Source organism: Diceros bicornis, chromosome 4 (genome assembly GCF_020826845.1).
Source record: "Diceros bicornis minor isolate mBicDic1 chromosome 4, mDicBic1.mat.cur, whole genome shotgun sequence".
Classification (NCBI taxonomy): Eukaryota; Metazoa; Chordata; class Mammalia; order Perissodactyla; family Rhinocerotidae; genus Diceros; species Diceros bicornis.
In genome coordinates this window covers 2,890,478-2,903,792 of record NC_080743.1, presented here as the reverse complement: position 1 = coordinate 2,903,792, position 13,315 = coordinate 2,890,478, and the positions used below count along the sequence as shown (strand labels likewise).

The window sequence follows — 13,315 nt, the reverse complement described above, 5'->3', positions numbered from 1 at the left end:
ATGTTAGCCCAGGGCCGTCTTCCTCAGCAAAAAAAAAAAAAAGAGGAGGATTGGCGGATGTTAGCTCAGGGCTGATCTCCTCACAAAAAAAAAAAACAAAAAAAAAAAGATAACAGAATCCAGAGTCTCTATGTCACATTATCTACAATCTCCAAAATGCAAAAAATAATACCAGACATGCAAAGAAGGAAATACAACTCATTGAGAGAGAAAATAATCAATTGAAATTGACCCCAAGATGACCTAGATTTTAGAATTAGCAGACAAAGGTTTTAAAGCACCTACTATAAATGTGGTCAAGGACTTAACAGGGAAAAAAATGGTCGTAATGAAAGAGTACATGGGGAATGTTGGAGAAGAAAAAGAAGCAATGGAAATTCTATATTTGAAAATTATAATACCTAGAATGAAATATTTACTGTATGGGCTATATAGAGAAGAAAAGAACTTGAAGATAGAACAGTAGAAATTATCTAATTAAAAAAAGAAAAGACAGGCCGGCCCCATGGCCCAGTGCTTTTAAGTTTGGCATGGTCCGCTTCGGCAGCCTGGGTTGGATTCCTGGGGGAACCTGCACCACTCGTTGGCAGCCATGCTGTGGCTGCGACCCACATACAAAATAGAGGGAGATTGGCATAGATGTTAGCTCAGGATGGGTCTTTCTCGAGCAAAAAGAGGAAGATTGGCAACAGATGTTAGCTCAGGGTGAATCTTCCTCAGCAAAAAAAAAAAAAAGCCTCATTGACTTCTGGGACAATATAAAATGGTCTAATATATGTAATTAGAGTCAGAGGAACAGAGGAGAATGGGAGTGGAACAAAAATATTTTAAGAAGTAATGTCCCCTAAATTTCTCAATTTTGCTGAAAAACATAAAATTACAGATCTAAGATCAGCAAACCTCAGTCAAGATGAAAAATATGTACCTGTTTGTATACACACGTGTATATAATACAGTAGTCAAACTGATGAAAACTGAAAATGAAGAGAAAATCTTGAAAGCAGCCAGAGAAAATTGATGCTTTCCATGTAGGAGAGACTGTTCAGACGAAAGCTGACTTCCCATCAGAAACGATGGAGGTCAGAAGACAGTGGAATGACATTTTTAAAGTGCTAAAAGGAAAGAACCTTCAGCCCAGAATTCTATATCCAGAGACACTGTCCTTCAAAATAAAGGTGAAATAAAGGTATTATCAGATAAAAACTGAGAAAGTTTGTCACCAGCAGACCTGCATAGAAGAAATACTAAAAGTAGTTTTTTGAGCTGAAGGAAAATGACACCAGATGCGAATTTTGGTCTATTTGAAGAATACTAGGAATGGCAGATATGTAGTGAAATATAAAAGATTATATATTTTTTGCTTGTAATTTCTTGAAGGAACATGAATGTTTATAGCAAAAATTATAGCACTATTGTGGAGTGTATAACATATGTAGACATAAAATGTACAACAGCATATCACAAAGGATGGACGGAATGGACTATAATGTTGCAGGATTCTTACATTTACATGAAGTAGTACTGTATTAACTCTAAATAAACTGTGATACGTTAAAAAGACACGTTGTAACCCCCAGAGTAACTTGTTAAAAAATACAAAGGTGTACCTAAAAAACAAATAGAAGAATTGAAATGGTATACTAAAAAATATTTAATTAACTCAAAAGAAGGCAGGTAAGGAAGATCAGAGGAATAAAAAGATAAATAGGACAAATAGAAAACAAGTAGCAAAATGTAGAGCCAACTATATAATAATTATATTAAGATTAAGTGCTGTAAAGACTCCCATGAAAAGGTAGAGAATATCAGACTAGATTTAAAAAATGTATATATCCCAACTAATTTAATCCTCATAACACCCTAACCCAATACCAACATATGATAAAAGAATTATAAGAAAATTGCTGTGCAATATATTTCATGAACATAGAATCAAAAGTCCATAGCAAAAGATTAGTAAATGTAATTCAGCAATATATAAAAGGGACAATACATCATATCCAAGTGGGATTTGTCTCAAGAATGCAAGTTGTTTAGATACTTGAAAATCAATATTTTTAAAAAGGAGAATAAAGGAGATCATAGTAATAGTTGTACAAAGAACACACCCATTCATGATAAAGTAAAAACTCAGCAAACCAGGAATAAACAGGAACTAAGATTAGGAACAAGGCAAGAATGTACCTTCTCACCACTTCTATTTAACAAAGTACTAAAAAGAAAGGAAACACATACATATTGGAAAGGAAAAAGTAAAGTTGATCATCTACCAATGATATGATTATGAACCTGGAAGATCTTGAGGAATCTGCAAAAAAATAATTATTAGAACTATTTAGCAAAGATGCAGAGTACAAAGTCAGTATACAAAAATCAGTTCTATTTCTACATTTTAGCAATAAATACCTGGAAATTGAGGCTTAAATCTTTCCATTTATAATTACGTAAAAAAAATACTTGTTAGTTAACAGAAGACATGCAAGATTTCTACAGTGAAATTACAAAATGTTGCTTAGAGAAAATAAAGATCTAAATAAATAGGGTCATGTTTATGGATTGGAAGATGTGATATTATTAAAATGTTAGGTCTCTCCAATTGATCTTTAAATTCAATGCAATTCCTGTCAATCCCAGCAAACATTTTATAGAGATAGAAAAACCGATTTCAACATTTTTATGAAAAGGCAAAGGACTTATAATAGCCAAAACAATGTTGGAAAAGAAGAATGAAGTTGGAGTACATACACTAACTAGACTTACTATAAGGTGGTAATGAAATCAATGTGGTTTTGGCATAAGGACAATTAGATAAAATGGAAAAGAATAGAAAGTCCAGAAATAGACCCAGAAGAGTGCCAAAGCAATTCAGTGGGGGAAAGAAAAGTCTTTCCAAGTGGCTCTGGGACACCATATGGGAAAACAAATCAAACAACCTTAACTTCTGTCTTATACTATACACAAAAATTAATTTGAGGTATAGCAGGGTCCTAAATGTAAAAGGTAAAGTTTCCAGAAGGAAATATATGAAAATTTGTTACGACATGGGGTAGATAAAATTTCAGACAAGATACAAAAAGCAATAACCATAAAAGAAAAAAATTGGTAAATTTGACTTCATCTAAATTTTAAACTTTTGCTCCTCAAAAGACACCAATAAGAAAATGAATTGTCAAGCAACTGACTGGGAGAAAATATAAGACACATCAGACAAAAGATTCTTATTTAGAATATTCAAAGAACTCTTACAACTCAATAGTAAAAGGACAAAAACCTCGTTAAAATAATGATACAAAGACTTGAACCAATACTTAATAAAGAAGTTATATGAATGGCAAATAAGCCATTTTAGACATCAGGGAAATATGTAAACACTATTTAACACTCAGTAGAATGGCTGTATATATATTTTACATTTTAAGAATACTAGGCAAATATTGAATCTTAGAAAATAGATTTGCTTTACACAGAGGTATGGGTTCACATTTCTGAAACTAGTTTCTATGCATTCTAGGCTTGAGCAAATGGTAAGTGTATTACAGATAATGGGAACTAGGCTTTCACTTTGGGATAAAATATGTTGGCTTGTCATTGGAGGTATCAGTATGAAATTGTGGATTTTTTTTAATGTACATATAAAGCTACAGGTTGTGTGTGTGTGTGTTTTTTTCTGTCTATTGCCTATAAACAATGACATAAGTAGCAGTGAACACATCTAGTGCCCAGATCTTGATTTCTAAATATCATTGTCCACTAAAAAGAACAAAGTCTCATTGAAGCAAAAGCTAATTCCTGGGCTGGGGCAAAGAACACTTTTTTGTGTGCTGAAAAGTAAGGAAGTGCTCAAAGAATTACAGGTACATAGGGTAGACTGGAGGCAGTGTGAAAGGGAGATGGTCCCATTGCCAGATCTGGAACAATGGAACATCCAAATAAATGACAAGAATTGATTATAATCCATTGGATAAAATAAAATTCCATGATTCCATAGTGATACAAATAAGTGAATATATAAAGAGAGGAGAAAGGAAAGCTCTTCTTTGGAGTAGGTTGCTAACTAATAAAAGAATGATAAAATTAGAAAATCATCAATGGCTCTTTAAAAATATTGGGAGACAGTCTGATATCAAACAATATTTACATATAAAATTTCTTATTACATTGGAGAAAACTGGCAGATAACATCTTAATCAGTGATCAAAATACATATCACTGATATTGTGACAGACTGAAGTTATCATGCTCTCAAAAAGATACAGCATCACTTTTGTGATATTTATGCCAAAAAATGCATAACCTCATATGGGAAAACATGAGACAAACCCCAATTGGCAGTTGTTCTACAAAAATAGCTGGGCTATACTCTTGAAAAATGTCCAAGTCAAGAAAAAGGTTGAGGAACTCTTCTAGATTAAGAGAGACTAAAGAGATGGGACAATTAAATGCCATAAGTGGTTCAGGATTAGATCCTAAATTGGCTATATTGGCTATAAAGGACATTATTGGAACAAGTAATGAAATTTGAATGTGGACTGTTGATAATAATATTGTATTAATGGTAAGTTTCCTAATTTTGATCAATATACATTAATAACGAACTATTAGAAAGAGAAATTAAGAAAACAATCCCATTTACAATTGCATCAAAAAAAATAAAATACCTAGGAATAAATTTAACCAAGGAGATGAAAGACCTGTACCCTGAAAACTATAAGACATTGATGAAAGAAATTGAAGAAGACACAAGTAAATGGAAAGATATTCCATGCTCATGGATTGAAAGAATTAATATTATTAAAATGTTCATACTACCCAAAGCAATCTACAGATTTAATGCATTCTCTATTAAAATCCAAGGTGTTTTTCACAGAAATAGAACAAATAATCCTAAAATTTGTATGGAACTACAAAAGACCCTGAATAGCCAGAGCAATCTTGAGAAGAACAAAGCTGGAGGCATCATAATCCTGATTTCAAACCATGTTATAAAGCTATAGTAATCAAAACAGTATGATGTTGGCATAAAAACAGACACGTAGATCAATGGAACAGAAGAGAGAGCCCAGACGTAAACCCATGCATATGTGCCCAATTAATTTACTGCAGAGGAGCCAAGAATATGCAATGGGGAAAGGACAGTCTCTTCAATAAATGGTGTTGGGAAAACCCGACAGCCACATGCAAAAGAATGAAACTGGATCCCTATCTTACACCATACACAAAAATCAGCTCAAAATGGATTAAAGACTTGAATGTAAGACCTGAAACTAAAAAACTCTAGAATGAAACATAAGTGGTAAGCTCCTTGACATTAGTCTTGGTGATGATTTTTTGAATTTGACCACAAAAGCAAAGGCAACAAAAGCAAAAATATACAAGTGGGACTACATCAAACTAAAAAGCTGCACTGCAAAGGAAATCATCAACAAAATGAAAAGGCGACCTACAGAATGGGAGAAAATTTTTGCAATTCATATATCTATAAGGGATTAATATTCAAAATATATAAAAATGTCATACAGCTCAATAGCAAAAAACCAAATAGTCCAACTTAAAAATGAGCAGAGGATCCTAATAGACATTTTTCCAAAGAAGATATACAGATGGCCAACAGGTACATGAAAAGGTGCTTAACATCACTAATCATCAAAAAAATTAAAATCAAAACCACAATGAGAAATCACCTCACACCTGTTAGGATGGTTGTTATCAAAAAGACAAGAGATAACAAGTGCTGGTGAGGATGTGTAGAAAAGGGAACCCCTTTGCACTGTTGGTGGTAATGTAAAGTGTTGTAGCCACAATGGAAAACAGTATGGAGTTTCCTGAAAAAATTGAAAATAGAACTACCATATGATCCAGCAATTCCACTTCTAGGTATTTATCCAAAGGAAATGAAAACACTAACTCAAAAAGATATCCTGCACCCCCATGTTCATTGCAGCACTATTTACAATAGCCAAGATATGGAAGCAACCTAAGTATCCACCAATGGATAAATGGATAAAGAAGATGTGGTATATATCTACAATGAAATATTACTCAGCCATAAAAAAGGACATTCTGTCATTTGTGACAACATAGATGAACCTTGAGGGCATTATACTAAGTGAAATAAGTCAAGCAGAGAAAGACAAATACCATATGGTCTCACTTATATGTGGAATGTAAAAAAAAAAAAAAAAAAAATCCTCCAAATTTATAGATACAGAGACTAAATTGGTGGTTACCAGAGGTGGGAGGGTGGGCCAAATGGGTGAAGGTGATCAAAAGATACAAAGTTCCAGCTCTAAAATAAGTCCTAGGGATATGATGTGCAGCATGGCGACTATAGTTAATAATACTGTGTTGTATATTTGAAAGTTGCTAAGATAGTAGATCTTAAAAATTCTCATCACAGGAAAAAAAATTTGTAACTGTGTAGCATTGGATCTTGACTTATTGTGATGATCATTTCACAATATATACGTATATTGAATCATTGTGTTGTACACCTGAAACTAATATGTTATACATCGAGTATAGCTCAATAAAATTTTTCTGATTTTGACAGTTGTGTATGAGTAAGGGTATACAATGTCTCTAACTTATTCCCAATGGCTCATAAAAAAGATTATGCATATAAAATATATATGTATGTGTGTTTGTGCAGAGAAAGAATGATAAAGCAAATGGGACAAAATGTAAACAAGTAGTAAGTCTGGGTAAAGGATAACAAGAACTCTTATTCCTAGAACTTTTTTTTAAGTTGAAAATTATACAAAAATTAAAAGTTACCCCAAAAACTCATCAAATTTTTTTTTTTAATACGAATGGATGGATTAAACAGTAAGTTAGACACAATTGAAGAAAGAATTAGACAACTGGAAGATAGATATGAAGAAGTTGCCCAAAATGCATCATAGAGACCAATGATAGAAATAGGAGTTTAGAGATATGGAAAATGGAATGAGAAAGTCTAAAATTACTTCTAGAAGAAGTCTCAGAAAGGCAGAATGAAGGAGAGTCAATATTTGAGGAGAGTATGGCTTAGATTTTTCCAGAACTGATAAGACAAATCTGCATAAGAGACTACCTTAGAGAGAAGACTGTGTTAATATAACATCCTTTGAGAACCTGCATTTAAACTACCTTAAATAGGATTGGAGGATCATAAAAAATTAAAGGAATTAAGTATATTCTTGAATTTGAGACTGAGGTTTTAAGTTAAAAATAAATACAATTAATTAAATAAATCATTAATTTATATAAACCCCTTTGTGCCAGTCACTGTGTCAGGCTTTGGGCATTCAAATATGAACAGATAACTGTACTCTAGGAGTTTTAATTTTAGTGGGAGAGAGAGTTCAACAGCATTTTTAGAACTCATAACCAGCTAGTTAACAGACAAGGTGCTAATATAAATATCTTAGTCTAGGGGGAAAGACAAGCATATGAAGACATGATTTCAGTGTGCTAAGTTGAGCCAAGAGGCACATGCACAGGTGCTGTAGGGTTAGAGTGGAAAGATCCTCAGTGCATACTGGATGGTGTCGGGGAAAACTTTAGATGATTGTGCTGAAATCTCAAGGGGAGGGGAGAGACCAAAGTTTATTATTATTAATGTTTATGTTACAAAACATAATACATACAAAAAAGTATGTAAAAGGTCACCCACCTGCTATATTTAATTCTGATAAACCTGTTTGGCTTCTTTCAATAGACTCTTTTAAAGGACTTATGTTCTTTATATGTATGTGTGTGTGTGATGATACACACACGTGTGTATTTGTAAGTTCCTTGCAGAAGGGAATAGTAATGAATATTAATGTTCATTTTTGAGAGTACCCATTTAGGAGTGAAATGATCTTATGGCATTTCTCATTCTATTCAACCCAAAGAGCATCTCACCTCCATCTATTTATCATCTGGGGCCAGTATTCCCAAATATATCCCTTTTACTTCTACAAGAATTCTTGAGCTATTCTCTATTAACCTTTTGATAAAGAAGCTTTTGACACCATAAACATGTTGCCCAATAACTGGTTAAGGTTTTGGCCAGTTTCATCATAAAGAATAACAGTGGATTAATCATTTATTTAGGTGCTTTCTTATTTCTACATGTAGTGCAGTGATGTTCCCATTCACCCATGCTGTGATAGTGAGTTGTGTGACCACTATGAATGTTGAACACAAAAGAACATAGGCTTGAGTGAAAGGAAGAATGCAGAAAGGATATTGGAGATTCTCCTCCCTTCTTTGCTCATTCACATACGTAGAATGGAAAATAAACCATTTCAGATATCTCAATTAATACCTATGGAGTCACCTGGGATGTGATTGGGCCATTGCCTTTCATCAGAGGGTTTCTAAGCATCTCCTAAGCATACTCAATAATCCTCTAAACACTCTTGTGAAGTTGTAGCTGGCAATATTATCATCTTCATTATAGGGAGGAGTAAATGGAAGCACTGACATACTAGGTGATTATCTTTCCTTCAGAAATTTCCTACTAGTTTACAGGCCAATATTGCTGTCAACTTTATGAAGCTTAGTGAGATTATGTGATTTGCCCAACTTTAGGGGAAGAATTTGGCATAGCATCAAGGCTCCCTGAGTCTTATCTGATTTGCTAAGTTTATCTGCCTTCCCCTACACACACATTCTTACCCTCAGCTCTGCTATTCACAATTATATTTGATCCGATATTTTAAAAGTCCTGTAAGAGAACCTCAAATCATGTAACTTGGTGAGCTTTTGAGGTGGCCTTCCTGGTTCTTAATTAAGAGTCAAATGATAGTTCATTTTTTTCTAGAATAATTTCTTTAACGTTGTCAGTGCTGCTAGTAACGTGTGATGAAATTCATCCACTTACCTTGTTCTGATGAATCAGAGAATCCTATTCAGGATACCACTATGTGGTGAGTTAAATAAAATAGAGGAGGATAGTCTTGGAGAGTAATATAGCTGATTCTGTAAACATAGCTACTTTGTGTTCCTGTTGATAGAAAATAGCATGTCACATGTGTTTATCTTTCTTAAATTCTCAACAGCAGTAATGCTGGTAGCAACCAGAATTTTGATCCCAGTGAACTTAAACCTAGTACACCAAAAGATGGAGTATAGTATTTAAATTATGGGCATAGGTGTAAATTTGGGTTAAGTTGGAAGTGAGAAGTAACCTGCAGAGGTTATAAGGTTACTCATAAGAGGGAGGTAGTTAGGATACAATAAGTAGGTGCTCATTTTTAAAATTTATTTATTTTTAAATTGTGGTAAATATGCATAACAAAAGTTACCATTTTAACCATTTTTAAGTGTACAGTTCTGTGGCATTAAGTACATTCACTTTGTTGTGTAACTGTCACCATGATCCATCTCCATAACTTTTTTCATGTTGCAAAACTAAAACTTTGTAACCATTAAACAGTAACTCCCTATTCACCCCCTCCCCTAGCTCCTGGCAACCACCGTTCTATTTTCTGTCTTTATGAATTTGTCTGCTTTAAGTACCTCATTTAAGTGGAATCATATAGTATTTGTCCTTTTGTGTTTGGCTTATTTCATTTAGCATAATGCCTTCAAGGTTCATCCATGTTATAGCATGTTTCAGAATTTTTTTCCTTTTTAAGGCTGAATACTATTCCATTGTGTATATTGGCCACATTTTGTTTACTCATTCATTTGTTGGTGGACACTTACATTGCTTTCACTTTTTGGTTATTGTAAATAATGCTACTATGAACTTGGATGTACAAATATCTGGTCATGTCCCTGCTTTCAGTTCTTTTGGGTGTATATCCAGAAGTGGAAGTGCTGGATCATATGGTAATTCTATGTTTAATTTTTTGAGGAACCGACAGACTTTTCCACAGCAATGGTACCATTTTACAATCGCACCAGCAGTACACAAGAGTTTCAGTTTCTCCACATCCTGTCCAACACTTACTTTCTGTTTTTTTGATAGTAGCCATCCTGTTGGTTGTGAAGTGGTATCTCGTGGTTCTGATTTGCATTTCCCTAATATTAGTGATGTTGAGCATTGTTTCATGTGTTTATTGGCCATTTGGAGAAATGTCTATTTGAGTCCATTGCCTGTTTTGGGGTGCCCATTTTTTTAAACCAACGTAGTAGCCACAAGAGCTGCTTGTAACTTTACAGAACTACCAGAGATATGTCACTTTTAATTACTAACTAATACTGGTAGCAAGTGAGTAAATACTTTAAGAAAATATTTATTCTATATATCCAATCAAGCTTTGCCTATTCTTCCTTTATGATATATGTTTCATTCATCTTTTCTTCTCTGTTCCTATAAACATCATGCTAATCCGTTTAACATCATCTCATGCTTGCAATACAGTTGTTCGTGGGTAAAAGAGTGGGTAAAATTGGTGATAAAAGCATATAGTGGGTGCTTAATTTAATAACTTGATATCTTGACAGTGGGCCCTGTTCTAATAGAATGGTCAGAAGAGATGATCCTAAATTCCCCTGCTAGGTTTGCTCTTTTTTACCTCCTCCCCCTCAATTCAACAGAGACTGATCATGCACAGGACTTGAGACCTAAGTTTCTCTCCCTCAAGCTGTGTGACAGTGGGCAGGTCATACCAGCCCTTCCCTATTGGATGAACTAAATGATCTCTTAGATTTCTCCTATTCTTGTCTATTAAATCTTTTTATGATTCTTGTAAATGTTACTAGCTTTTTGTTATTAGAGGCCTGAACTATCTGAAAACCACATTACCCACAATAAATCATGTTTTTAAATTCTCACTCCCCTGTTAAAGTGGGGAGATAGATAACAGGGTAACTCGATCACTTTCTTTTTTACTTCTACATATTTCCTAGGGCTTCTTATATCAACCTAGAACCTAAACTGGAAACCTTTTAAATCCAGACATTTAGTTACTTTCTCTAAGAATTAGCCATCAGTAATAAAGCAATAATATTTTGAAAAGTTAATATCAGAATGGGGTTTGTTTCCTTCTAAAAGGTAGTATTGCGTCTTAACACTTTAAAAACAAACGGTAAAAAATGCTGTACTGTATACTTCTAGTTTTTGATTTCTTCTTTTGAAGTTTTATAAAATACAAAACATCTCACACACCTGAATAGGGTAATATATATTCCAAAGCTAAATATAAATACTTTTTTGGATTATCTGCCATTTTTATTTGTTCCTACCTCTGTTCTTGCTTCATTGAGAATTCACATTAAATTGATTTCAAGTGGACTCCTAAAAGATATGAGTCATTTCCTTAAACCAATTTAATTAATCTCAAGAAATGATGTTATGTGATAGGCTAACATAGATATAATAGCAAAATTAAGTGAACTCTTTTTAGATGGATTAATTTTTCTATTTAATATTTACTGCTCAGTAATTTTTGTAAATTGTCCATCTCTTCTATTTTTTCTTGCTCCTGTCACTTGTTTGGAAGTCAGTAGTTATTTATGAATAGTCCTTTTCTAGGATCTACAAAATTTTTTTGTTTTCTGTAATACAACCTTTATAATACAATCTTTTTTTTTCTTTATGCTCAAATTCTCTAATATTTTAAATAACTTAATTTCTGTTTCTCAGAGATCAAGAAAGTACTTTTAACACTGCATTTGTCACTGGGAAAACTAGTTTTAATTTATATTGACCTTTTTCTCCTTTGAGCATTTAGCCTGCATTCAATAAAATGTTGATGACTGCTCTTTAGAAGACAGCTGTACGAAATAAAGTATTATAAATATTCAGCTTTCCTTTCTAAGCATTGTCACTAACAGCTGGGCATCCAGTTCAGCAGAACAGATTTTGCACAGAGAGAGCCTGGCATGTTCCTGAATCAGTTTAGTGAAGGAGACAAAAAATAGTTTCTTATGGATTGGGGACTTATAAAGACATAGAGCATCTGTTCCTCAGTTAAGTCATAGTCTGGTAGCACTGAATCATGTTTAAAGCTGGAATAATGTGCGAAACTTTTTTCACCTTGCTCGTACCTTTATTTTAATACCTAGTACATTATTTCTGCAAATAATATACTTTCAACATCTCCATTGAAGGTATGTAAATTATTTTGCTCTTACATATAATTTTTTATTAATGGTATTTAAAAACACAAATATATTAATTTTTTACTAAGATTATTTTATAATATGACTTTAATGTTTGAATTGTATGATAATGCATATATATAAAACCACATATATAAAATAAGATCCATTTAAATATTTATTATTCCATCTTGAAATATGCTATTAAAAAAACAGTTTCATCGTCATGAAAATTGCTTTCTTCATATCTTACTCTATTTTAGTTGACAAAAGTAACTTAGAATCTTTGTTTATATATTACTCTTAAATGTTTGGCTACTTAAAGCATATCAAATCTAAGATTTCTTTAAATATTTTGTTTGCAGTGTTAAAAGATCACTGAAATTGGATGGCCTGTTAGAAGCAAATGTAAGTATTTACTTATGAGTTTGTAATTGCATCATGATATTCATTTTTAATTTTTTAACAGCTAATTCACCTTACTAAATATAAAAATTACCAAAAAACATTGTGACATAATTGTGATTGGTATATCATTTTATACATATAAAATATTTTTTGTAAATCTAGTGTATGGAAATTCCTGGCCAGCTTGAGGTTTTCATTTAAGATGTAAATTATTTGGAAACTTTAATGAAATAATTTAGTAGAAATTAATTCACTGTTTGTAGAAAAAAATATTCTGCCACTTAAATGCACAAGAAACAATATGGAACAAATGAGTGCTTTAATCTGCTTTCTGTAATCTGCTAAACTGAAATAAAAACATTAATAGCATTTTTATATCGAAAATGTAATTACCTCCTTCAGGTACGCTGGCATGATTAAACAATAAAATACTAACACTGTAATAAATTTCACCATGGTTGTCACAATAAAAATAAAATTGTACTATTGCTATTACTTTTTGTAAATCTAGTCATAGCACATTCTCAATGCCAGTATATCATGACATATTAACTTTTCATACCAACTATGGATCCAGATGCAAATACTAATACTGAGATACTTATGGCCTCAGTAATCTTAAATGCAAATAAATTGGTGAGAAAGTAAGTTGAAACAAATAGCTGGTCAGTAAATGGGCTCCTACAAAATCCCATGTGAGAATGCCACTTCAAGAAATCGGTTTTATATGAAATTTCTCTTTGGAAGACTCACTGGTATTTAAAAATTTACCATTTTAAAAACTTCCTTCTCTTTTTAAAAAATTTAAACAAAGGTGGCAAAATACTGCAATGCCACTAAAAAAATCATTAGCAGTGTAATTAGCAATTTAGAGTACCATTATCCA

At 32.8% G+C, this 13,315-nt stretch overlaps 1 protein-coding gene across 3 annotated transcripts in view; it reads left to right on the top strand.

The window, feature by feature from the left end:
• The window catches only part of ITGB3BP (integrin subunit beta 3 binding protein), a 70,696-nt gene that overhangs the window by 6,267 nt on the left and 51,114 nt on the right, over positions 1-13,315 (top strand). For all 3 annotated transcript variants that reach the window (XM_058538211.1, XM_058538208.1, XM_058538209.1), the window contains exon 2: positions 12,387-12,429. In XM_058538211.1, the coding sequence (XP_058394194.1) occupies positions 12,387-12,429 (43 nt within the window). The remainder of the gene's footprint in view (positions 1-12,386; positions 12,430-13,315) is intronic.